The following is a 24,076-nucleotide window of genomic DNA, read 5'->3' on the forward strand; positions in this document are numbered from 1 at the left end:
ACCGACTTTGACCTGCTTTGACCGGACGGTAATGGCACAGAAGGGTATTTCTGTAAGTGCACCTAACGGCGGAGGGGCAAATTTGAGTAGGCTTTGAAATTAGGGGTAAATCTGAGAGTGGGCGCAAATTAGGGGCATAGATGTAAATGTCCCAAAGAGATAAACATAGACATGTTGTTGGCATGCCTGTTATTTCAATTAAAATAGGAGATCACTGTTATCATGATTTATGTGACATGGGTGCTAGTGTGAGTGCTATTCCTTTACACTTTATATGAAGAAACTATGAATTCAAAGACATAGCACCTGCTGAGATAGAAGAAATAGATGTTACTATTAAACTTGCTAATAGAGAGACCATATCACCAATTGGGATTATTAGAGATGTTGAAGTCTTGTGTGGGAAAATTAAATACCCTACTGATTTTCTTGTTCTTGGTTCCCCACAAGATGACTTTTGTCCCATTATCTTTGGTAGACCTTTCTTGAATACAGTTAATGCTAAGATAGATTGTGAGAAACAAACTTTTGGTGTTAGCTTTGGTGATGAGTCTCATGAGTTTATTTTTTCCAAGTTTAGTAGAAATCATCATGAAAAAGAACTGCCTAGTAACGATGAATTAATTGGTCTTGCTTCTATTGTTGTTCCACCTACTGACCCTTTAGAACAATATTTGCTAGACCATGAAAATTATTTACATATGCATGAAAGAAATGAAATAGATAAAGTTTTCTTTGAATAACGTCCTCTGGTTAAACATAATTTGCCTATTGAAACTCTAGGAGGTCCTCCTCCACCTAAAGGTGATCCTGTGTTTGAATTAAAACAATTGCCACACACTTTGAAATATGCTTATCTTGATGAAAAGAAGATATATCATGTTATTATTGGTGCTAACCTTTCAGAACATGAAGAAGAAATATTATTGAAAGTTCTAAGGAAGCACCGGGTTGCTATTGGATATACTCTCGATGATTTAAAGGGCATTAGTCCCACTCTATGTCAGCACAAAATTAATATGGAACCTGATGCTAAACCTGTTGTTGATCACCAACGTCGGTTGAATACAAAAATGAAGGAAGTGGTAAGAACGGAAATCTTAAAACTTCTGGAAGCAGGTATAATCTATCCTATAGCTGATAGTAGATGGGTAAGTCCTGTTCATTGTGTCCCTAAGAAAGGAGGTATTACTGTTGTTCCTAATGATAAGAATGAACTTATTCCCCAAAGAATTGTTATAGGCTATAGAATGGTAATTGATTACAGAAAATTAAATAAAGCAACTAGGGAAGATCATTACCCCTTGCCTTTCATTGATCAAATGCTTGAAATATTATCTAAGCACACACACTTTTACTTTTTAGATGGATACTCTGGCTTTTCGCAAATACCTGTCTCTCAACCTGATCAAGAAAAGACTACTTTTACTTGCCCCTTTGGAATGTATGCTTATAGACGTATGCCTTTTGGTTTATGTAATGCACCTGCTACCTTTCAAAGATATATGACTGCTATATTCTCTGACTTTTGTGAAAAGATTGTTGAGGTTTTCATGGATGACTTTTCTGTTTATGGGAAGTCTTTTGATGATTGTTTAAGAGATCTTGAGCGAGTTTTGCAGAGATGTGAACAAACAAATCTTGTCTTGAATTGGGAGAAGTGCCACTTTATGGTTAATGAAGGTATTGTCTTAGGTCATAAAATTTCTGAAAGAGGTATTGAAGTGGACCAAGCTAAGGTTGATGCAATTGAGAAAATGCCATGTCCTAAGGACATCAAAGGTATTCATAATTGCCTTGGTCATGTTGGTTTCTATAGGAGATTTATCAAAGACTTTTCTAAAATTTCTAGGCCTCTTACTAATCTTTTGCAAAAGGATATTCCTTTTGTTTTTTATGATGATTGTTTAGAAGCCTTTGAAACACTCAAGAAAGCCTTAATATCTGCACCTATCGTTCAACCACCTGATTGGAACTTGCCTTTTGAAATTATGTGTGATGCTAGTGATTATGTTTTTGGCGCTGTTCTAGGACAAAGAGTTGATAAGAAACTAAATGTTATTCATTATGCTAGTAGAACTCTAGACAATGCTCAAAGGAATTATGCTACTACTGAAAAAGAATTCTTAGCAGTGATGTTTGCTTGTGATAAATTTAGACCTTATATTGTTGATTCCCAAGTAACTGTTCACACAGACCATGCTGCTATTAAATATCTTATGGAAAAGAAAGATGCTAAACCTAGACTTATTCATTGGGTTCTCTTGTTACAAGAATTTGATTTACATATCATTGATAGAAAAGGAGCTCAGAACCCCGTAGCTGATAATTTGTCTAGGCTTGAAAATGTGCTTGATGACCCACTACCTATTGATGATAGTTTTCCTGATGAGCAGTTAGCTGCAATAAATGTTGCTAATAGTACTCCTTGGTATGCTAACTATGCTAATTACATTGTTGCTAAATATTTACCACCTAGCTTTACATACCGGTAAAAGAAAAAATTCTTCTATGATTTAAGACATTACTTTTGGTATGACCCACATATTTATAAATAAGGATGGTATTATTAGACGTTGTGTACCTGAGCATGAACAAGGACAAATCCTATGGAAATGTCACTCCGAGGCTTATGGAGAGCATCATGCTGGAGATAGAATTGCTCATAAGGTATTGCAATCTGGATTTTATTGGCCTACTCTCTTCAAGGATGCCCGTAAGTTTGTCTCTTCTTGTGATGAATGTCAAGAATAGGTAATATCCGTAAGTGTCAAGAAATGCCTATGAACTAGTCACTTGCTGTTGAACCATTTTATGTTTGGGGTTTTGATTACATGGGACCTTTTCCTTCCTCTAATGGATATACACATATTTGGGTTATTGTTGATTATGTTACTAAATGGGTAGAAGCTATTCCAACTAGTAGTGCTGATCACAAAACCTCTATTAAAATGCTTGAGGAAGTTATTTTCCCAAGGTTTGGAGTCCCTAGATATTTAATGACTGATGGTGGTTCACACTTTATTCATGGTGCTTTCCGTAAGATGCTTGCGAAGTCTGATGTTAACCATAGAATTGCATCACCCTATCATCCTCAGTCTAGTGGTCAAGCTGAACTTAGCAATAGAGAAATAAAATTAATTTTGCAAAAGATTGTTAATAGGTCGAGGAAGAATTGGTCTAAGAAATTAGATGATGCACTTTGGGCTTATAGAACGGCATATAAAAATCCTATGGGTATGTCTCCTTATAAAATGGTTTACAGAAAAGCTTGTCATTTGCCTCTTGAGTTAGAACATAAAAATAATGGGCAGTTAAAGAACTCAACTATGATTTCAAACTTGCTGGTGAAAAGAGGTTATTTGATATAAGATCCTTATATGAATGGAGAACCCAAGCTTATGAGAATGGAAAGCTATTCAAAGAAAAAGTTAAAAGATGGCATGACAAAAGAATTCAAAAGCGTGAGTTTAAAGTTGGAGAATATGTTCTTTTGTACAACTCTCGCTTTACATTTTTTGTTGGGAAGCTCCTCTCAAAATGGGAAGGCCCATATGTCATCGAGGAGGTTTACCGGTCTGGAGCCATCAAAATAAATAACTCCGAAGGTACTAACCCGAAGGTTGTCCATGGGCAACGAATAAAGCACTATATCTTAGGTACGCCTATCAATGTTGAAAGTAATATTATCCAAATCATGACACTGGAAGAACACATAAAAGAGTCCTTCCGAAACACTCCAGAATCGTGAAAATAAAGAGGTACGTGATACGGTAAGTAAACGGAGTCCGAAAAATCCGCAAAATATATTTTTTAGCAGTTTTGGAATATTTTAAAATTTTGGAAATAAAGAAACTTCCAGGAAGCGTCCCCTGGTGGGCACAAGACACCAGGGCACGCCAGGCAGCTTGGCGCGCCCAGGTGGGTCGTGCCTACTTGGGACACCTTCCGTATTCCATTTTTCTACCATATGCTTATCCTCTAAGATAAAAAATCTATATATACTTCCCGAACCTGTTGATCACAGTATCACGGAGAAATCCTCTGTTCTCTTTTCTTGCTGATTTCTAACAGATTCAACTAGACCAACGTCATGTCCTCCTCGCCCTTCAACATTGGAGAAGGAGGCATAAGGTCGGTTCAGGAAGATCTAAGGAGGGATGAAGCTGAAGAGGTTGCTACGGAGGAAGAAGGGGAAGCCATGGAATCATCGAACAATCAAGAGAGCCTAGAAGTTCAAGAAGAGCTCCCACCGAGGAGGCCCTTACACAGGTTACATGTAGCGACCCGACCTCAAACGGTCAAGCCTCTGTGTATCCGTGCCATCCCTGGATCGGTATGCTGGCACACACAGTACATCAATGTATATATCAAAGTGCAATCACATGTATAAATAACGTAAAACTGATATATACCTCATAAGTCTCAGCGGAAACAAACATAAGGGTGTGGAGTCCATCAACGCCAACGGCAAGTTGAGTGTAGAACGTAACCCTACAACGTAACTCTTACTCGTCGTAGAAAATTCCTGCAACATAAGACGTTTCAGCCCTGTAGGTTAGTACATTGAATGTACTGGCAAGTCACATCATAAGGATAATGAACCTATTGTACATGCAACTTGGCTGGTGGAAAGCTCTAAGTTTAGTTTTGTTGCATAAAGCTAGTTTTTCCCTAGAATAAAAGATATTATTCTACCACTATTTTATAGCATAGAATGAGTTGGTAAACCCAACTCAAGCCATTCCCAAAGTTTCATTTAAAACCCAACTGTTTAATTAAGAGTGATGAGATCTCCCAGCATTTCCACTACTAGATGCTCAAGTTGTCCATAACCGGGGACACGGCTAATCGATTAGGTTTTAACACTCTATAGAGGTTTGCGCACTTTTCCCCACAAGACTCGATCGCCTCCCTTGAAGTTCTCGCACTGCCTGGCGTTTGAGAACAGGATGACCGAGACATAGTCTTTCGAAAGTATTCCCCCTTAACCCACGGATAGGTCGGTACACCTACCAATTCTACATCTGCTAGCCCATCCCGGAAGGGGTCACACTAACTACTCAACTAAGCCAGAGCCCATATTGGCTTGTGGCTGCACACGTAAGCTCCTAGACATGAGAATACGATTGATCTCTTTGAGCATGGGCGGACGGACCACTAGTGGTGCACCACCATGGATTTCCCATGCATGCTCCCACTGTACTTCGCCACCATTCAAACCAAACCTCCGCCCAGGTAGTTCATTAAGTTATCTTGGTTCTACTTACTACTTTGTCACTCATCTCTCACAATGAACACTTCCCAATCCACGTCTACATTGGCGAGGCAAAATTAAACTTACGCGGTGGTGACAAAGGTATATGGTTCAAACCTACCTCAATGAACTACTAGGTAACGGCATAGCCATCTGGCATCAATAAATCCTACCATGCAATCCTACCACAAAAGGACTAAGTGCATAATATAAAACATAGGTAATTGGAAGAATGGTCAAATGTGAACTTGCCTGGTAATAGTTGATGAAGATTATATCGCTCTCAGAAATTTACTTAATAGAACTATTCGTCACTCTCCGATGAAAATCTATAAAGTCAACCATTGCACTCACATAATAAATCATTTTAGAGAACCAAGAAGAACATGCAAAGCAAAAGTCTTGGAAAACCAAATGAACATTCAACACACTTAACTAGCATGGAAATATCCTAGGTGCAAAACAACATGTGACATAGGGTGCAAAGATGTGATGTGTACTAAAGTGCATACATGGCATAATAGTAAAACTATCATGGACAGATCCTAATGTGTGAAAAATATCGTGAGATAGGTCCAAGTGATAGGGTTTGGCAATGGTGACACGGTGCAAAAAGAATCACATCAATCGGAGCTACGGTTTAGGAGATATGGCCAGTTGGAGTTCGAATTCAAATCTGAATAAAGTTCAAATTTGAATTTGGAAATTTTTTACAAACATGATGCTATTGGATAGATCTAATCATGACGAAGAATTTGCCGCTGGTTTCATCAAATTTGGAGTTACGGTTAAAAAGATACGGCTATCCGAAGTTCAGGGACTAATCTGTAAAACTCAGGGACTAAACAGAAAAATAAATAACTGCAAACAAGCCCCTGGCCACGTGGCGGATCCTGGCTAGCTGGTAGTGTCCACGGCTTAGGCTAAACGGCGAACTGCCACTAAATAAGCAAAACCCTATGTGGTGGCTAACAAAAAAACATCGGTTTAACCAAAACCATTCGGTTTAACTAAACCGGATTAACCGATCTAAAAAAACACTAAACTAAACCGATCTAGAGAGAAAGAAAAAAAGAACAGCGAGCGAGCAGTTCGCTCACCTTGACGACTACAAGGACGTATAGGGCGACGGCGCTGGCTCGGGCGACGGATGGGGCGGCGCCTGCGGTGCTCTTCGACGGCGGGGAAGGAGGGGAATAGGACTTGCGCGATGAGGGGGTTGCGGTGGTGGTGGCGGCGCGCGTCGAGGTGGCCGGAACAGGTGAGGTAGAGGGCGGCGACTCCGACGCTCCGGCGAGGACACAGGTCGTCGGGGCAGCGTCTCCGGTTGTCCCTAGGGGCAAAAAAGATGTCAACGGGATGCGCACGGACTTGGGCAGTGTCTTGGTGGAGAAGAACGAGGTCGAGGCAGCCTTACGGATGACGACAAACTCCAGTGACGGAGCTTCGGCCGGCGAGATCCAAATGAACGGAGCGAGCGATGTGAGCGGCGTGAGGAGGAACGAAGTGGCAGAATCGAACGAGGGGCGTCGGGGGCATTTATAGGCGCAAGGAGGGGCTGTGGAGTCGTGGGGATGATGTTTATCCCGAGAGGGATGCGGCCGGCGGGTTCGGGCGGCACGCGCGTGCTCTAACTGAACGAGGGAAGCGGGAGGTTGGGGAAGACAGGGGCGGGCCCCATCTGGCAGTGAGTGCGAGGGGGAGCGAGCGGTGGCCTTCGGGCGTTGGGAGCAGGCCGCGGGCCGAAGTGCATGGCTGGTTGGGCCTGCGCGCGGGTGTGCGTGTGTTGTTTTTTTTTACAAAAACTTTCCGAGGCCAAACGAAACCAAACAAAATCCTAAAAAAATACCACAATAATTTCTAAAATTATCTCTGAATATCTGTAACACAGTGAACATTTAATCAAGCATAGAAGAATTTGAAAATATTTTCCTAATGCATTTAATGCATTTTTTGCAAATTGAATAAATACCAAATAAGTTCTAAAAACTCCAAATAATATTCAAATGAAATTCCCACCTCTTTTATATTTTGAGGAAGTCATCTTATCCCCTCTCCTTCAGTTTTCTTGAGTGGAAAATAATATTTGAACATTCGAGAAAACTCCAAAATACCATAAATCATGAGATGCAAATGGTTTCAAATATTATTTTAAATAATCGTCTATTGGTTTCATAATCCATTTCCATTTTCTTTCTAATAATTGAAGGAGTCATATTTCCTTCTCTCTTTATTTTATTTGAATGAATGGAAATGTTTTGAAACTCAAAACGGAAAACTTTCCAAAAATGAACCAAATGTAATTCAAAAGTGCTCCTCATCACTTCCCACTCTATTTCATATATTCTGAAGAAGTCCTATTATATTCTCTCATGAAAATCCTTGAGTGGCATAGAGTTTCTGAGTTGGACTATTGTTCAAATGGAATTCAAATCAACTTCAAAACCCCTTTTCATTTCGTTAAATGGAAGAAGTCATATCATCTTCACTCTAGGGTTTTGTGATGAAATTAATTTGAATTCAGGAAGATCAAAATGCAAGATGCAAAGTTGTGGTAAAGTCCTTTTATTCCCTCTCATTCAACTTTCAAAAAGTTTTCAATTTCCAATCATTTTCACACAATCAATCACACAACAATCAAACAAACAATCATAATAATTTATTTAATATAACATTCCAAAATTTAGAATTTTGGATGTTACATTACATCATAATAATTTTCATAATTTTATTCACAATTATGGGTTCGAGAATACTCCTCGTAGGCACATGTCGTCCAACTGGGACATATCCTGGCCAAGAGAAAATAGTGCAGGAAGAAAACCTTGGGGCCCTGAGAATAAACACATAATGGTTGAGGTGAAGAAAAACAGTGAATTAATTCATCAAGCCCTTCGGGAGATTCAAGGTTTCAGGGATCTACTCATGGTATATCGGGGAACACCGCTTCATCACCACCATCATCTTCTTCACCACCAAAAGAAAATTGAGTATTGGGTATGGGCACTCCCCTTGGCTTCCGCCAAGCTTGGGGGAGGTGCCCCGGTATCGTATCATCCCACTATCTTTTTGCTTTTACTTATTTTAGTTCGATCCTTTTGCTTTAGATGAATAAAATTTCAGTTCGATCCTTTCTTCTTTTAGAGTTTGCTTAGTGATCTATCCTTGTAATCATGTGCAAGTTATATAATAAAGTTAGTTTGAGTGTTTGCTTTCTTTACTTTCATTTTGCAAATAAAGAAAATAAAAGAAAAGGAGAAAGGAAATAAATGAAGAAACAAAATAAATAATGAAAATATTATATACTAATCCTATGGTAGGTGATAGCACCACATAAGGAAAAGTATAAGTAGAAAATTTTATTAGAGATTGACAAACATAGCATTAGTCAATGATGCAACTCACGAAAGAATTAATAAGGGAAGGGATGATTCACATATAGATATACTATTCTAGAAATCTTTTATGATTGTGAGCCCTCATCAAAATATTATATGCCAAAATTGTTGATGTTGGACAAGGAAGACAAATTAATGATTTATGTTTGTTTATATTCACATAGAAGTCATATTGTCATAGATCCTTTAACATGTGGTGCTTGCCCCTATCTTTGCTAGCCAAAATTCTGTACTAAGTAGAGATACTACTTGTGCATCCAAAAACCCTTAAACCCAAATATTTTTCAAGTGTCCACCATACCTACCTAGGGATTGAGCAATATCCCTCAAGTAAGTTGTCATCGGTGCAAAAAGGCAATAAAAAATTGCTTCTAAAAGTGTGAGATCATTTAGTGTAAGAGAAAATTGAGCGTTGTACGAACTTGGATGACAAAGAATAAAAGCGACAGTCTGCATAATAAAGGTTGTCATCTTAAGGGGCAATACAACATGACGTTCTCTTGCACTAAGGGATTGAGCATACAAACAAATAAGTGCATGGCAACCTCTACTTCCCTCTGTGAAGGGCCTATCTTTTACTTTTATGCAAAGAGTCAAAGTTTTTCTCTCTATTCCTTTTATTTTTCTCTTTTGGCAGCATCATGTGGTGAGGAAAGATCTAGGCACATATGTCCAGTTGAATATAGATAGCATAAGTTATTATTGTTGACATCACCCTTGAGGTGAGTATGTTGGGAGGCGAAACTATAAGCCCCTATCTTTCTATGTGTCCGGTTGAAACGTTTTGCTCATGGGTACGAGGTGAGTGTTAGCAATCATAGAATACTATATGATGGTTGAGTATGTAGACTTGCCTAAAGGCTCCGACACGCGACCCTTCCAGAAAAGATGATGAATCGTAGTTGCAAAGTTGACCGAGAACATAGTTTGTTGGTTTCTAATAGAGTTTTTGCTTTATACTTCGATTGTGTGATGAACGATTACTTATTCATGAGAAGTATATGATAAAAGTTCTATGATAAAAGTCCTACGTTTAATTTTGTTGCTGTTATAATAATCAACATGATGCTTCTATGTCGTATTTTGTTTTATCGACACCTCTCTCTCAAAGCATGTGGACATGTTTTTCGATTTCAGTTTTTGCTTGAGGACAAGTGAGGTCTAAGCTTGGGGGAGTTGATATGTCCATTTTGCATCATGTTTTCTTACTGTTATTTATAATGTTTTATCCATAATAATGCTTTTTGGAGTAATTCTAATGCCTTTTCTCTCATAATTTGCAAGGAACACACCAAGAGGGAGAATTCCGACAGCTGGGAATCTGGACCTAGAAAAGCTACGTCAGGCCACCTATTCTGCACAACTCCAAATTAGCTGAAACTTTATGGAGATTTTTTATGGATTATTTGAGAAATACTGGAGCCAATAAACACCAGAGGGGGGCACCAGGTGGGCACAACCCACCTGGGCGCGCCAGGCCCCCCAGGTGCGCCCTGGTGGGTTGCGGCCTCCTCGGGCCACCTCTGGTGCCCATCTTCTGGTATATAAGTGGTTTTGACCTAGAAAAAATGACAGGAGGACTTTCGGGATGAAGCGCCACCGCCTCGAGGTGGAACTTGGGTAGGAGCACTTTTGCCCTCCAGCGGAGCGATTCCACCAGGGGAACTTCCCTCCCGGAGGGGGAAATCATCGTCATCATCATCACCAACAACTCTCCCATCTTGGGGAGGGCAATCTTCATCAACATCTTCAACAACACCATCTCCTCTTGAACCCTAATTCATCTCTTGTGTTCAATCTTGTTACCGGAACTATAGATTGGTACTTGTGGGTGACTAGTAGTGTTGATTACATCTTGTAGTTGATTACTGTATGGTTTATTTGGTAGAAGATTATATGTTCAGATCCATTATGTTATTTAATACTCCTCTGATCATGAACATGTTTATCATTTGTGAGTAGTCACTTTTGTTTTTGAGGTTACAGGAGAAATCATGTTGCAAGTAATCATGTGAACTTGATATGTGTTCGATATTTTGATAGTATGTATGTTGTTATTCCCTTAGTGGTGTCATGTGAACGTCGACTACATGACACTTCACCATATTTGGGCCTAAGGGAATGCATTGTGGAGTAGCAATTAGATGGTGGGTTGCGAGAGTGACAGAAGCTTAAACCCCAATTTATGCGCTATTCCGTAAGGGACCGATTGGATGCAAAAGTTTAATGCTATGGTTAGAATTTATTCTTAATACTTTTCTCGTAGTTGCGGATGCTTGCGGGAGGATTAATTGTAAGGGACCGGTCCACCCACATATCAAATTATCAAAGTACTGAACACAAATCAAACCAACATGATGAAAGTGACTAGACGAAATTTCCGTGTACCCTCAAGAATGCTTTGCTTATCATAAGAGACCGTTTTGGCCTATCCTTTACCTCAAAAGTATTGGGCTACCTTGATGCACTTTTGTCACTATTATCGTTACTTGCTCGTTACAAATTATCTTGCTATCAAACTACTCGCTACTTACAATTTCAGCACTTGCAGACAATACCTTACCAAAAACTACTTGTCATTTCCTTCTGCTCCTCGTTGGGTTCGACACTCTTGCTTATTGAAAAGAGCTACAATTGATCCCCTATACTTGTGGGCCATCATCCCCTCCAGAGGCTAAACCCCTTGGCTTATATACACGGGGGCATCTGGGGTTACATGGTCGGTATACAGGGGGGTTACATGGAGGCGGTAGGAGATGTCTTGGAGTATACATCAAGTCTTCGGTAGGTGCAGTCTTAATCACGCCTAGGCACGCGGATTATGGAGTCCACCTCAAAGAGAGCGAGGGCCCACCGACCCATCGAGGACTACAGGTCGGCTGGGTTAGTACCCCGGTATCTAGGACACCGTCAATGGCTGTGCATAGAACCTAATGCCTTCGTCCGGTCCTCAAACCACGAGGACCTTAATGTCGTTGTGTTAGTCGCCTCTGGTATGGAACACGAAGTAGGATGGATGAGTTATCTCAATATAGCGCGTCTTGAGAGATAATGTTATGCGAGGGACCGCCCACCAGAAGTAGACCACCGTATCCTATAGTGCAGGCACTGACTTAGTCACAACGTGACATGGTCATAAAACCCTAACTTCATTCCGCACCGGTACCGAATGAGACCGTACCTAGATGCTAGCAATCTCATCTAAAACATCACATACTTCTCTTAGTTTATTTCTTCTGCTTAGTTTAGTATTTATTTTCCATTCTCTCTAGTACTTAGTTTATTTCATGCTTTTTACCTTCCCCTTGCAACTTACTTAAGTGAGCTATTTCCAAACTCTAGTTTGGGTGTGAGCGTGGTTGTGTAAGTGATGACACAACTGCGGGGATTGTGGTGCCAACCTATTCGCTCCCCATGGGATCGACAAACCTTACTTATCATGAAATTGCTACATAGCTCTATGCACTTGCACGACATCATCCATGCCCCACGATGGTCAAACGAACAGATGGGTGGAGGATCAATACTCGTCAGTGCCTGAGATGGAAGCAAGGAAATCGAACATATGAGCGGCATACACCACCAATTAGGGATGATTTGTTGTGGTTGGCTTGGCTAGGCACAAGCACTGATGCTTTGCCAATGTTGAGCAAAGGGATGACCTTTTGGAGGAAGGTGTGTGAGTTCTTTCATCAATTGAAGAACTACCTGCCATAGGTTGTGGCAAAAATTGATGATCAGAATGATAACTGCATCAATCATCGGTGAGCAAGTATTGTGGCACATATGCCCAAATGAAGAGTCGTGCACCAGGTGGCATAGTGTAGGATCAATAAAGTATTTCTAGAGGGGGGTGAATAGATAACTTCTAATGGTTGTCAGCTCTGTTGGGCTCCCTCTCATGGTCTAAGGAATTAGGCATACGTTATCTTTCGCATGATTATACTTATAATAAATGACGTTGTGATCTCATAGTATATCGACTGATTGGGTCTGTTCGGCACAATTGTTCTTCCAGCAATGTGTTCCCATTGTTGTCGGCTTTCTTTTTTACTTTTATTATGCCTGTGATCAGAAAAACAGAATCATCATGCAACACATGAGCTAGTCTTAGAGGTGAGACTAGGAATCTACTTGTTGTTTATTATTCCACACATGCAATCGGGTTTCACTCCGAATCTCGTGGTTATTGTAGACTCAAGAACCGTTGCAATTATAACCCCAAAAAATAAACATTAATTACGACATGGAAATAAATAATAACATTTATTATTGCATCTAGGGCATATTTCCTTCAGCGCTCTCACATGGGTATCATCAAGCTCGTAAGTTTTGCTTCATATAAAGTTCATCTCATGATTCATCTGCTCTATGTTGCAATGTGTTCATCATGTGATTCATTTGCTTTGCTAGCCAGGCCTCGTGGTGACATTGTACAAGAAAAACGAGGGAAAGACATTCACTGTCCATCACTGTTGGATGAAGTTGGCCAAAGTGAATGGACTGGCTTGGCCAATTCACTCGAGACCGCCAATGCCGAAAAGTGGCACAACCTTACAAGTGGATGAAGTTAGTGAAAGAAGCGGTGGAGTTTAAAGGGTGCTTGTATTGTACTAGCAAATCGAGTGGTGAGGTCGAGGGGGAATGAGAGGGTGAAGTGGAGTGGGGCAGCTAGCCAAATGACAGAGAAGTGGGAGGACATCATGAACAAGAAGTAGGTGGTAAGTGCCAAACTCAATGAACTCGGAAAGAAAAAGAAATAGGAGAAGTTTAAAGAGTTCACGGAGGTGTAAGCAAAGAAGGTGAACATTAAGGAGAAGATGCTTGCCATTCAGACGAATTGCGAGGAGTCGTGTGATTTCATGTATGTCAAGGCCGACGACTTGGATGCCGCTGCTGCGGTGTGGGTTCACCAAACGTGTAGCACCATCATTGCACGCTATGCTAATGGTGGCGGGTAATGATTCATTCGTTGCTTTTGTTTGAATTGTTGGGTTCAGATTATGAACTTTGTTTGAATTATTGGGTTTGGATTGTGAATTTTGTTTGAATTGTTTGACATGCATCATTTAACTTTCAATTGTTTGAAAGATTATATATGTATCGTCGAATTGCTTTTGAATGTTTAATATCAAAGACATTTGATTTAGCGAAAAAAGACAGAAAAGGAGGGGCTGACAAATAGGGATTTTTGAAGGATAGGATTAGATGGTCGATGCGTGCCTAGTTGTCAACTGACAAATGAATTCGTTTGGATGCTATCCTTGAAAATGCACTAAACCAGGTGGGGAATCCGAATGTTTTTCACATGAAAGTGTCTAAAACCAACAATATTTATCATATTTCAATAGATTTTCACATCAAATATACTTGTTATTGTAAAAGATTTTGTTTTGATTTTGACAAAGTTATGCAGAGTAAATAAAAACAGAATGAAGACATGACGTGATTGCTACGTTCATCACAGGTAGACCGTTTACCAGTATCGCCAAGTCAACCTGACCCGGTGCACCGGGCGATTCCTTTAATGCGGTCGTTTTATCCACGTGGAGTCACCCCATTCGCGTGAGCCCCGCACATCTGGCCTCCCATTGGTCCACGTCACCCGCCTCCACGTCTCCCCGAAAAGGAGCTCCAGATCCCTTCCCCTTCTGGTTGTAGAAGCTCTTAACCCGCGAGGCGCGAGGGCCAGCCAGTGAGGAAGACGGCGACGACGACGACGACGACGAAGACGAGGAGGAGGCAGGCAGTACCGCAGGGGCATACGCGTGGATTCGCGAGCCGCGGGAACTCCGGCCCTGACTCATAGCCGGTGGGTTGAGGGGGAGGTCGAGCGGGACGCGGCGAGGGGGGGATGGCGGCGCCGCGGAGGAGCGGGGCGCGGCTCGCGGCCGTCCTCGCGCTGCTGCTGCATCTCGCGGCGGTGATCGAGGGGTAATGCTCGGAACAGTTGTTGATCCTCGCGTGGTTTCTTCTAGATCTTATTATTTTGCCCTCCGGATCCCACTCCTACCGAATTCACGAGTGATTTTTTCCCTGACGAAACGGATTTAGGATCTGTGCGTCCGAGTTCAGTCTGCTCCAAATATTGGGTTGGCATTTGGGCCCCGCTAAAATTCGTGTTGTTTTTGTTGGTGTGGATCAGGAAGAGCTTCTACGACGTGCTGCAAGTCCCCAAGGGCGCGTCGGAGGATCAGATCAAGAGGTCGTACCGCAAGCTCGCGCTCAAGTACCACCCCGACAAGAACCCCGACAATGAGGAGGCCACCAAGCGATTCGCCGAGATCAATAATGGTACTAGCCTGTGTTAGGAGTAAAAGGAGTGAAATTCCACTCGCCGAGCTTGAATAATTCGACTTCACGGGATCTATGTTTGAATGTGTTGCTATCATGCAGCGTATGAGGTCTTGACGGATCAGGAGAAGAGGAAGATCTATGACCGGTATGGTGAGGAGGGGCTGAAGCAGTTCCAAGGCGGGAGAGGAGGAGGCGGTGGTGGGATGAACATGCAGGACATCTTCAGCAGGTGAGGATTTTTTTAAATGTTACCTACCATCTGTCATTTAGTAGCATCAATCTCAAGTATGCCGTGTATACAGTGTGTGTGGCGCTCTGAGGAATGATCTACCTATTTTGTTCTATTACAATGCACCGTGTAATAATTTGCTATCTATACGAGTTTAGAAATACAGGGAAAAGAATTGTCAACTTAGAAGTAGAAACAATAATCTGTCATTAGGCTATAATGTGTAATGCAACATGCTTGCTAGTGAAATATCAACAAAACGTGTTCTGGTCGCCCTTAGATTGCTGACTTGCTGTACATATCAAGAGAGATATTAGATTGCATGGATCTTCTGTTTATAGATATAGCGAACTGTCAAAATTTTAGTTGCTCATCAATCGATAGGGAATACGGTAATTCATATGACCGTATTGAATACATGAAGATTGAGATGCACTTAAGTAGTGAAATGACACCTCCTGTTTGAGTTGAAATATCCCCTGAGCTGCCCATTCCAATATTGTACTATTGCTAGAGCATCTCTAGCCAATCCCTTAAAATTTAAGCCCTCATATGCCTCCTCAAACTTTAACTCCTTATATTTGAGGAGTTAAAAATGTGGTTCCTAGCCTAACTCTTAAATTTAACTCAAACTCTTTTTTTCACACAATTTCATTCAAACAAAAATTTGAAACTAGTCCATGAACACACATTTCGATTGAAACTACATTGCATTACATGAAATTTAAACTACATTGCATAAACTACATGATTTGAAGGAAATAAAAACTAAAAAAAAGCCTACTACTCGTTCATGAGCTCATCTCAATTCACGCCGTTTGTTGCCGGAGCCGGTGTCGCTGGAGCAAAGGTCAACGAACGCCCCACCAGACAGCCTGACCTCGTCGGTAGCCCCCTTCTTGTACAACTCAAGATGCCGGCGTTCCTTGGTGACAAACTCCAGATTATTCCGGCGAAGCTTGGCCATGTACTCCCCATTTGCGCGCGTCCCCTCAAGCCACTTGAAGGCCTCCTGATCCTCCTGCACCCCGTGGCGGGAGACCACTTGGGGGTCCATGGCAACGAACTCCAGGACCTCACGGCTGCTGAGGGGGAAGTTGATTTTTGCCTGGCTGTCGTAGAGGCTGACCGCCTTCATGTTGTAGGCCCTTGCCGCCAGCTCCGCCGATTAGAAGGAGCCAGTCCAGTATCAGCGGGTGATGCCGCACGCCATGATACTTCCCCTTTGAGGCGGTAGGTTGGTGAAGTAGCGGGAGGGGGGACGCGCTGCTGCGTGCTCGGGTCGGCTGCGCGCCGCGGCACTGATCTGTGCTTCGAATCGGCGGCGGCTCAATCCTGCCATTTTGGGGGTCGGGGAAGGCACCGGTTGATTGGAAGTGTCGGCGGGGGTGCGGGGTGGATTTGGGCGGCACAGGCGTCGATTCGGTGTGAGCGAGGAGAAAAATTTGTATTGAGTGTTGACAAATGCACCAGTTTGGTGTTTGTCATTGATCCAAGAGATCATGAGTAATAATTTTTAGAAAGTTCAGCTTATAGTAGTGGAATTATGTTCTTTTCTGCATATGCTCGTGCAATTAAAAGCAATTGACGTAAGGATCAACAACAGCGCAGCTGACAAACTAAAATTTCATATGTGCTTGCATCACTTGTGAAGTCATGGCATACACAGATGAGGATTGCTTCTTGTGCTGCAGCACATAATTGAAAAAATAAATATCATGTATTTCTCTGATGTTGTCATTTCTCAAAGTTGTTAAAATAATTCAGTACTAAACTGGACGGAAGCAACGCAATACCAATCATCATATTGTGTTTGTTGTGTTTGTACCACATGAATTTCCAGTTTTAGTAATCACTTGCTCTTCTTTTACAAACTTATTCAGCTTTTTCGGAGGAGGTGGTGGTGGTATGGAAGAGGAGGAAGAACAGATCATAAAAGGTGATGATGTGATTGTTGAACTGGATGCTTCACTAGAGGACCTGTACATGGGTGGTTCATTAAAGGTAACCAATTTGCGTGGCTGGTGAACTGGAAATATATTGCTAAGTTACGTATACCAAATTATCACAGACACTAGACAAATGCTGCACCTAGTTAGTAGATAACCTAATCTCTATATTTGGTAGCATGACGCGAGTTTTCACGAAGTAGGCTGCCTGCATTATGAACGCTTAATTGTGTATAGCCCAAATTTTAGTTTGCTATTTTGTTGACATGGTAGGTTTGGAGAGAAAAAAACATCATAAAACCAGCACCAGGAAAGAGACGATGCAACTGCAGGAATGAAGTTTACCACCGTCAAATTGGTCCTGGAATGTATCAACAAATGACCGAGCAGGTACTTTCCTAACTGACATGCTATGTTATCTGCGGCTGATGTGATTTATAACATACAGAAAACTAGAGTGTTTCATGAATTTCTTCTGTGATTAAATTAAGTTTTCTTCTTAATCATTTCATTATTTTCTGTTCTACCCAGTGATAGCTTTTTCTTTGTCATCTTCAGGTCTGCGACCAGTGTCCAAATGTTAAGTATGTACGAGAAGGTGACTTTTTAACTGTTGATATTGAGAAGGGTATGCAAGATGGACAGGTATGAAGCAGTTGTCATATTTTATCTCCAGTACTTAGCCTTGGGTCAATTGAAAGTATATCTGCTGTCACTTAGTTGCATATGGTTATTCGAGACTTGAGAAGTGAATTCTTTTGGCAAATTTGCTTGTTTATTTCTTGAGATACAAATCATTGACTTACACCAATGTATTACTTGGGCATGTTTAGACTATAGAGGTAGCTAAGAAGAAACGTCCAGATAAGATACCACTACAATGTGTAAGGGTCATCATCAGAATATTATTTTAGTCTATTTTTGAAATGTGGTGCCTGAACCATTTGTTTGAATCGAATATGTGTGCATTTGCCACTTTTCATGTGAACTGTGGTTACATCTGATTGCCTACACAAGGTTGCTATGACAATGGTAATAAGTTACCACATGGTCAAGAGACAATTAAATATAATTGCTTAAGTTGATAAGTTGTTTATCATGATGCAATGTATCCATTGTGATATGCTCCACTTTACTGCTTAGATGTTGACTTGGCAGTGCCATTTGATATTTTAGGAGGTTTCATTTTTCGAGGAAGGAGAGCCTAAGATTGATGGAGAACCTGGAGACTTGAAGGTTTGTTTTTCCTCCTTTCCATGGTTGGTTGCAATTATCGTAGGAAATAATTGAGACTAATTTCATCCTGAAAAAATGGTTTCATGAGCAGTTCAAGATTCGGACAGCACCACATGACCGCTTCAGAAGAGAAGGCAATGACCTGCATGCAACAGTTACAATCTCCCTGGTATGGCCTGTCTGCCCTCTCTCTTGTGCCTATTACAATTAACATTAAGACCAGTTAGTGCGGAGAAAATTAGTGCAGCCTGTACCTTGGTTGAAAATGATCTTAATTGGTATGTAAGAACCAAAGAAGTTGTATAAAAATTGGATGAGTTTGATGCTATCACATATCCGTAAACTGGGTACTCATTATTCCAGTTAAAACCTCGCTACATCCTACATCAAACTGTGAACTCTCCAAAGGAGTATTGCACATTTCCATTGCAGTGATCACTTTAACATTTAGGTTCCATTGGGGACATAAGGGTTCTGCTGAAAATTCACAGTAAACTCTAGATCAACTTCGGGTAAATGTCCTATTTATGGGCCTTGCTGTTATTTAGTTACTTCTACCCCTGGTCTATTTGTCATCCTCTGAATCCAACTTCACTTAATCCACCAAATTTCTCTTCTTTCCAATATGGTGTACTGGATGGAGTCTGTTCTACATCTCTCATGATTTGATTACCTTTTGCTGCTACAGCTCCAAGCTCTGGTTGGATTTGAGAAGAACCTCAAGCATCTTGACAACCATCTTGTCCAAATCGGCTCCCAGGTAAGTCACCAAATGCTCAACAGTACACCATTCATTTTGCATCTTGTAGGCTGACTGCATCTAATCTACTCTGTTCCATCACAAATTGTTAGGGTGTCACTAAGCCCAAGGAGGTAAGGAAATTCAAAGGAGAGGGCATGCCATTGCACCAAAGCAACAAGAAAGGCGATCTGTATGTGACGTTTGAGGTGTTGTTCCCGAAAACCCTGACAGACGACCAGAAGGCCAAGCTGAAGGACGTTCTTGCATAAGAACTGCCCTTTTTTCACTTTGTGCTGCAGCTAGTTGTTTGAGGTGTACCTCAAGGAAATTTTCCAAGTAGCTTGCATGGGAAGAAGCACCAATGGTGTTGCCTTTCTAGTGGGTGTATGTGATTTTCCGTTGGTAATATTAGCAGCTCGTTTTTTAAGCTCCTTTTTCCGTTTTGATGCTCTTTAACAGATCTGTAGTATTAGAAAGTCAAAATGAACTTGCACCAGAATATTTGTACTCCTGGAATACAGTGTCTATAGAATTGTAGCTTATACTCACCAACTTATTTGCTGATTTTACAATGCAGTTGGCGGTCTTTAATGTGTACTCGATCGATACATCCATTTTTATCCATTTTGATGACAAGTATTATTGGAATCTAGATACATTCCTTTTTATCCATTTTGATGACAAGTATTTCCGGACAAAGGGAGTACTGATTAGTGCAGTAAATGATGTGCTTTTCTTTAAGAGCTACACTGAACGTTGGCTGTGAGAGATTGGGCCATGTAAATACGAAATTTGGACTGTCTGATCATCGCAAAATGAAAATCCTGCAAGCTACATTGCTGTGCGTGCGGCATTTTCTGGTGTCTTTTTTGAAGGAAAAGTTGCAAAGCATTGCAACATCTCGTAATCATCCACAAATGCCCATTGATTTAACAAAGCGTTGAAACTTAGGCATGACATATGCAATAGAAAAACAGAAAAAGTAATAATAAAATAGCGCACACAACAACACAGAAAACACGTTTGCAACATAAAAACAACCCCTTGCAGCTGAATGCCCATGTGTATACAACAATCAACATATGCAGACAGAACGTTGAACGTGAGTACACAACATTAATAAGGAACCCAAATTTGCTAACCTCTCACGATGGCATCCCCTTGAGCCGCCATCTTACTGAACTCTGGGCGCATGAACTTTTGAGCTCCAACTCGTCCATGGCGGAACTCCATTCAGGAAGAGCAAAGGGAGAGACTATGGAAGCAGGGGCGGGGCCAAGATTTGGGTATAGAGGAGGGGAGGGGGCAAGCCAAGTATGGATAAAAAAAATCTAATACAAACAAGGTTGAGCACTTGCACATCAGCTTCCTTAAAATTTCAGCACGTTTACAATTCAAAGCAACCGGTTAGAAAACGAATTAATCTTAATGGTGTTTGGCCGCATTTTTACTCCTCGTAATATAGGAGTCTCAGTTTCAGAGGCAACCAGCTTAGAAAACGAATTAATCTTAGTGTTGTTTGGTGGTGTTTTTTCTCTTCATAGTTGAGGAGTTTTAATTTCTGAATTCTATACTCATACAGTCAACATAGGAAATTTTTACATCACAAATAGGAACTCATACAAGATAATTTGCATCACAATAATTTCTGGGACGTGTAGAAGATATGAATTCTTAAATCTTAATAGCATCTCAAATCACAATATAAAACAACTAAATCTAACGTATAATTTCAAAACTAATACGAGATGAGAATCAAGAAAAATTAGTATACTGTGATGCGCTAACCTGCTAGTTTGTTGGCTGAAGCAGTGAAGACGTTGGGTCGTCAACTCGCCGTATGAATCAGATTGTGAGAAGCAGAGTAGGCAGTAGGGAGAGCAAAGTTAGACGGGCGGCAAGGCACACCGGCGGCAGCGCCTAATCCCTACCCACGTACTCGCGCCTAATCCCTACCCACGTACTCCCTCCGTCCCAAAATTCTTGTCTTAAATTTGTCTAAATACGGATGTATCAAATCAAATTCTTGTCTTATATTTATCTAGATACGAATGTATCTAATACTAAAATATGACTTGATACATCCGTATTTAGACAACTTTAAGACAAAAATTTTGGGACGGAGGGAGTACATTAAGAACTTGAGATGTGTGTGGGGGGGGGGTGAGGGGGGAGGACTCCCCCCGTTCCTAAATATAAGTCTTTGTAGAGATTCCATTACAAACTACATACGGATGTATATAGACATGTTTTAGAGTGTGGATTCACTCATTTTGATCCGTATGTAGTCCATAGTGGAATCTCGTATAGGAAGGGATCTTGATGGATGGGGGCGCCTCAAGAAGATACATGCCAATAAAATATTTCGGACGAACAAATGTATGCCGGCAACATTGTTTCTGAAAGGGCAAATGTTTACAATCGCCTGGCCGGCTGAACTTTCAGTCGGTCGCCTCTGTCGCGCGTGATCAGCCTGATGGACCCTCCACCTTATCTCCTTTCTTCGTTGCCCACTTGTTCTTCTTCATATGGACGCATATTCTTCCTCCATCAGCCAGCCTTTTGGCTGCAGTGCAGCCCATGTCGCTGCCATCATGCCAATGGAGTTTCTACCGGAAGCGTTGCTCAGGATGATGCGCTCGATTGTCTTGCCGATCACGGTTGCATATGCACTCCACCTCTCCGTACAGGGCTCGGGAGTGCCGGAGTTACAACTACCAGGCAAAACGCCGCAAGCGGTAGCTGTTTTGCTACAACCGTGGTCGCCGGTGCTGGAAGAGAAGACCACGTCGGCACTCTTTCTTTGCAACCGCATAGAGCAAAGTTGCAACCTTTGTCGCGTTTTGCCTGGCAGTTGCAACCTCTCTCCGTTTTGCCGAGGAGGGGGGGGGCACTGTATGGAAGAAGAGGTATAGGAAGGGATTTTGATGAATGGGGGCGCCTCAAGAAGGTACATGCCAATAAAATATTTCGGAGGAACAAATGTATATCGGCAACATTGTCTCTGAAAGGACAAATGTTTACAATCGGCTGGCCGGCTGAACTTTCAGTCGGTCACCTCTGTCGCGCGTGATTAGTCTGATGGACCCTCCACCTTATCTCCTTTCTTTGCTGGCCACTTGTTCTTCTTCATGTGGACACGTATTCCGTTGGAAATATGCCCTAGAGGCAATAATAAAATGGTTATTATTATATTTCTTTATTCATGATAATTGTCTATTGTTCATGCTATAATTGTGTTATCCGGAAATCATAATACATGTGTGAATACATAGACCACAACACGTCCCTAGTGAGCCTCTAGTTGACTAGCTCGTTGATCAAAAGATAGTCATGGTTTCCTGACTATGGACATTGGATGTCATTAATAACGGGATCACGTCATTAGGAGAATGATGTGATGGACAAGAGCCAATCCTAAGCATAGCTCAAAGATCGTTTAGTTCATTTGCTATAGATTTTCCGAATGTCAAGTATCATTTCCTTAGACCATGAGATTGTGCAACTCCCGGATACCGTAGGAGTGCTTTGGGTGTGCCAAACGTCACAACGTAACTGGGTGGCTATAAAGATACACTACAGGTATCTCCGAAAGTGTCTATTGGGTTGGCACGAATCGAGACTGGGATTTTTCACTCCGTATGACGGAGAGGTATCTTTGGGCCCACTCGGTAATGCATCATCATAATGAGCTCAATGTGACCAAGTGGTTGATCACAGGATCATGCATTACGGTACGAGTAAAGTGACTTGCCGGTAACGAGATTGAACGAGGTATTGGGATACCGACGATCGAGTCTCGGGCAAGTAACGTACCTATTGACAAAGGGAATCGTATACGGGATCGATTGAATCCTCGACATCGTGGTTCATCTGATGAGATCATCGAGGAGCATGTGGGAACCAACATGGGTATCCAGATCCCGCTGTTGGTTATTGACCGGAGAGTCGTCTCGGTCATGTCTGCGTGTCTCCCGAACCCGTAGGGTCTACACACTTAAGGTTCGGTGATGCTAGGGTTGTTGAGATATTAGCATACGGTAACCCGAAAGTTGTTTGGAGTCCCGGATGAGATCCCGTACGTCACGAGGAGTTTCGGAATGGTCCGGAGGTTAAGATTTATATATAGGAAGTCAAGTTTCGGCCATCGGGAAGGTTTCGGGGGTAATCGGTATTGTACCGGGACCACCGGAAGGGTCCCGGGGGTCCACCGGGTGGGGCCACCTATTTCGAAGGGCTCCATGGGCTGAAGTGGGAGGGGAACCAGCCCCTAATGGGCTGGTGCGCTCCCCATGGCCCTCCCCCTGCGCCTAGGGTTGGAAACCCTAGGGGTGGGGGCGCCCCACTTGGCTTGGGGGGCATTCCACCCCCCTTGGCCGCCGCCCCCCTAGGGGTCCTATATATAGTGGAGGGGAGGGAGGGCAGCCACACCCTAGCCCTTGGCGCCTCTCTCTCCCTCCCGTGACACTCCTCCCTCTCCCTGAGCTAGGCGAAGCCCTGCTGAGATCACCGTTGCTTCCACCACCACGCTGTCGTGCTGCTGAATCTTCATCAACCTCTCCTTCCTCCTTACTGGATCAAGTTGGAGGAGACGTCTTCCCAACCGTACGTGTGTTGAACGCGGAGGTGTCGTCCGTTCGGCGCTAGGTCATCGGTGATTTGGATCACGACGAGTACGACTCCATCAACCCCGTTCTCTTGAACGCTTCCGCGCGCGATCTACAAGGGTATGTAGATGCACACACCCCCTCCCTCGTTGCTAGATGACTCCATAGATTGATCTTGGTGATGCGTAGAAAATTTTAAAATTCTGCTACGTTTCCCAACATATTCTTCCTCCATCAGCCAGCCTTTTGGCTGCAGTGCAGCCCATGTCGCTGCCATCATGCCAATGGAGTTGCTACCGGAAGCGTTGCTCAGGATTGTGCGCCCGATTGTCTTGCCGGTCACGCCTACATACGCACTCCA

General features: G+C 42.2%; 1 protein-coding gene across 1 annotated transcript; it reads left to right on the forward strand.

The window, feature by feature from the left end:
- Positions 1 to 14,278: 14,278 nt before the first annotated feature.
- LOC123191989 (dnaJ protein ERDJ3B) lies at positions 14,279 to 19,705 on the forward strand. Its single transcript, XM_044604496.1, has 10 exons — positions 14,279 to 14,589; positions 14,801 to 14,949; positions 15,052 to 15,181; positions 17,065 to 17,185; positions 17,404 to 17,520; positions 17,689 to 17,775; positions 18,307 to 18,366; positions 18,458 to 18,535; positions 19,055 to 19,126; positions 19,219 to 19,705. The coding sequence occupies exons 1-10, from the start codon at positions 14,510 to 14,512 to the stop codon at positions 19,375 to 19,377; spliced, it is 1,053 nt and encodes a 350-aa protein (XP_044460431.1). The 5' UTR covers positions 14,279 to 14,509; the 3' UTR covers positions 19,378 to 19,705.
- Positions 19,706 to 24,076: the final 4,371 nt, after the last annotated feature.

This window comes from Triticum aestivum, chromosome 1A, assembly GCF_018294505.1.
Source record: "Triticum aestivum cultivar Chinese Spring chromosome 1A, IWGSC CS RefSeq v2.1, whole genome shotgun sequence".
Taxonomy (NCBI): Eukaryota; Viridiplantae; Streptophyta; class Magnoliopsida; order Poales; family Poaceae; genus Triticum; species Triticum aestivum.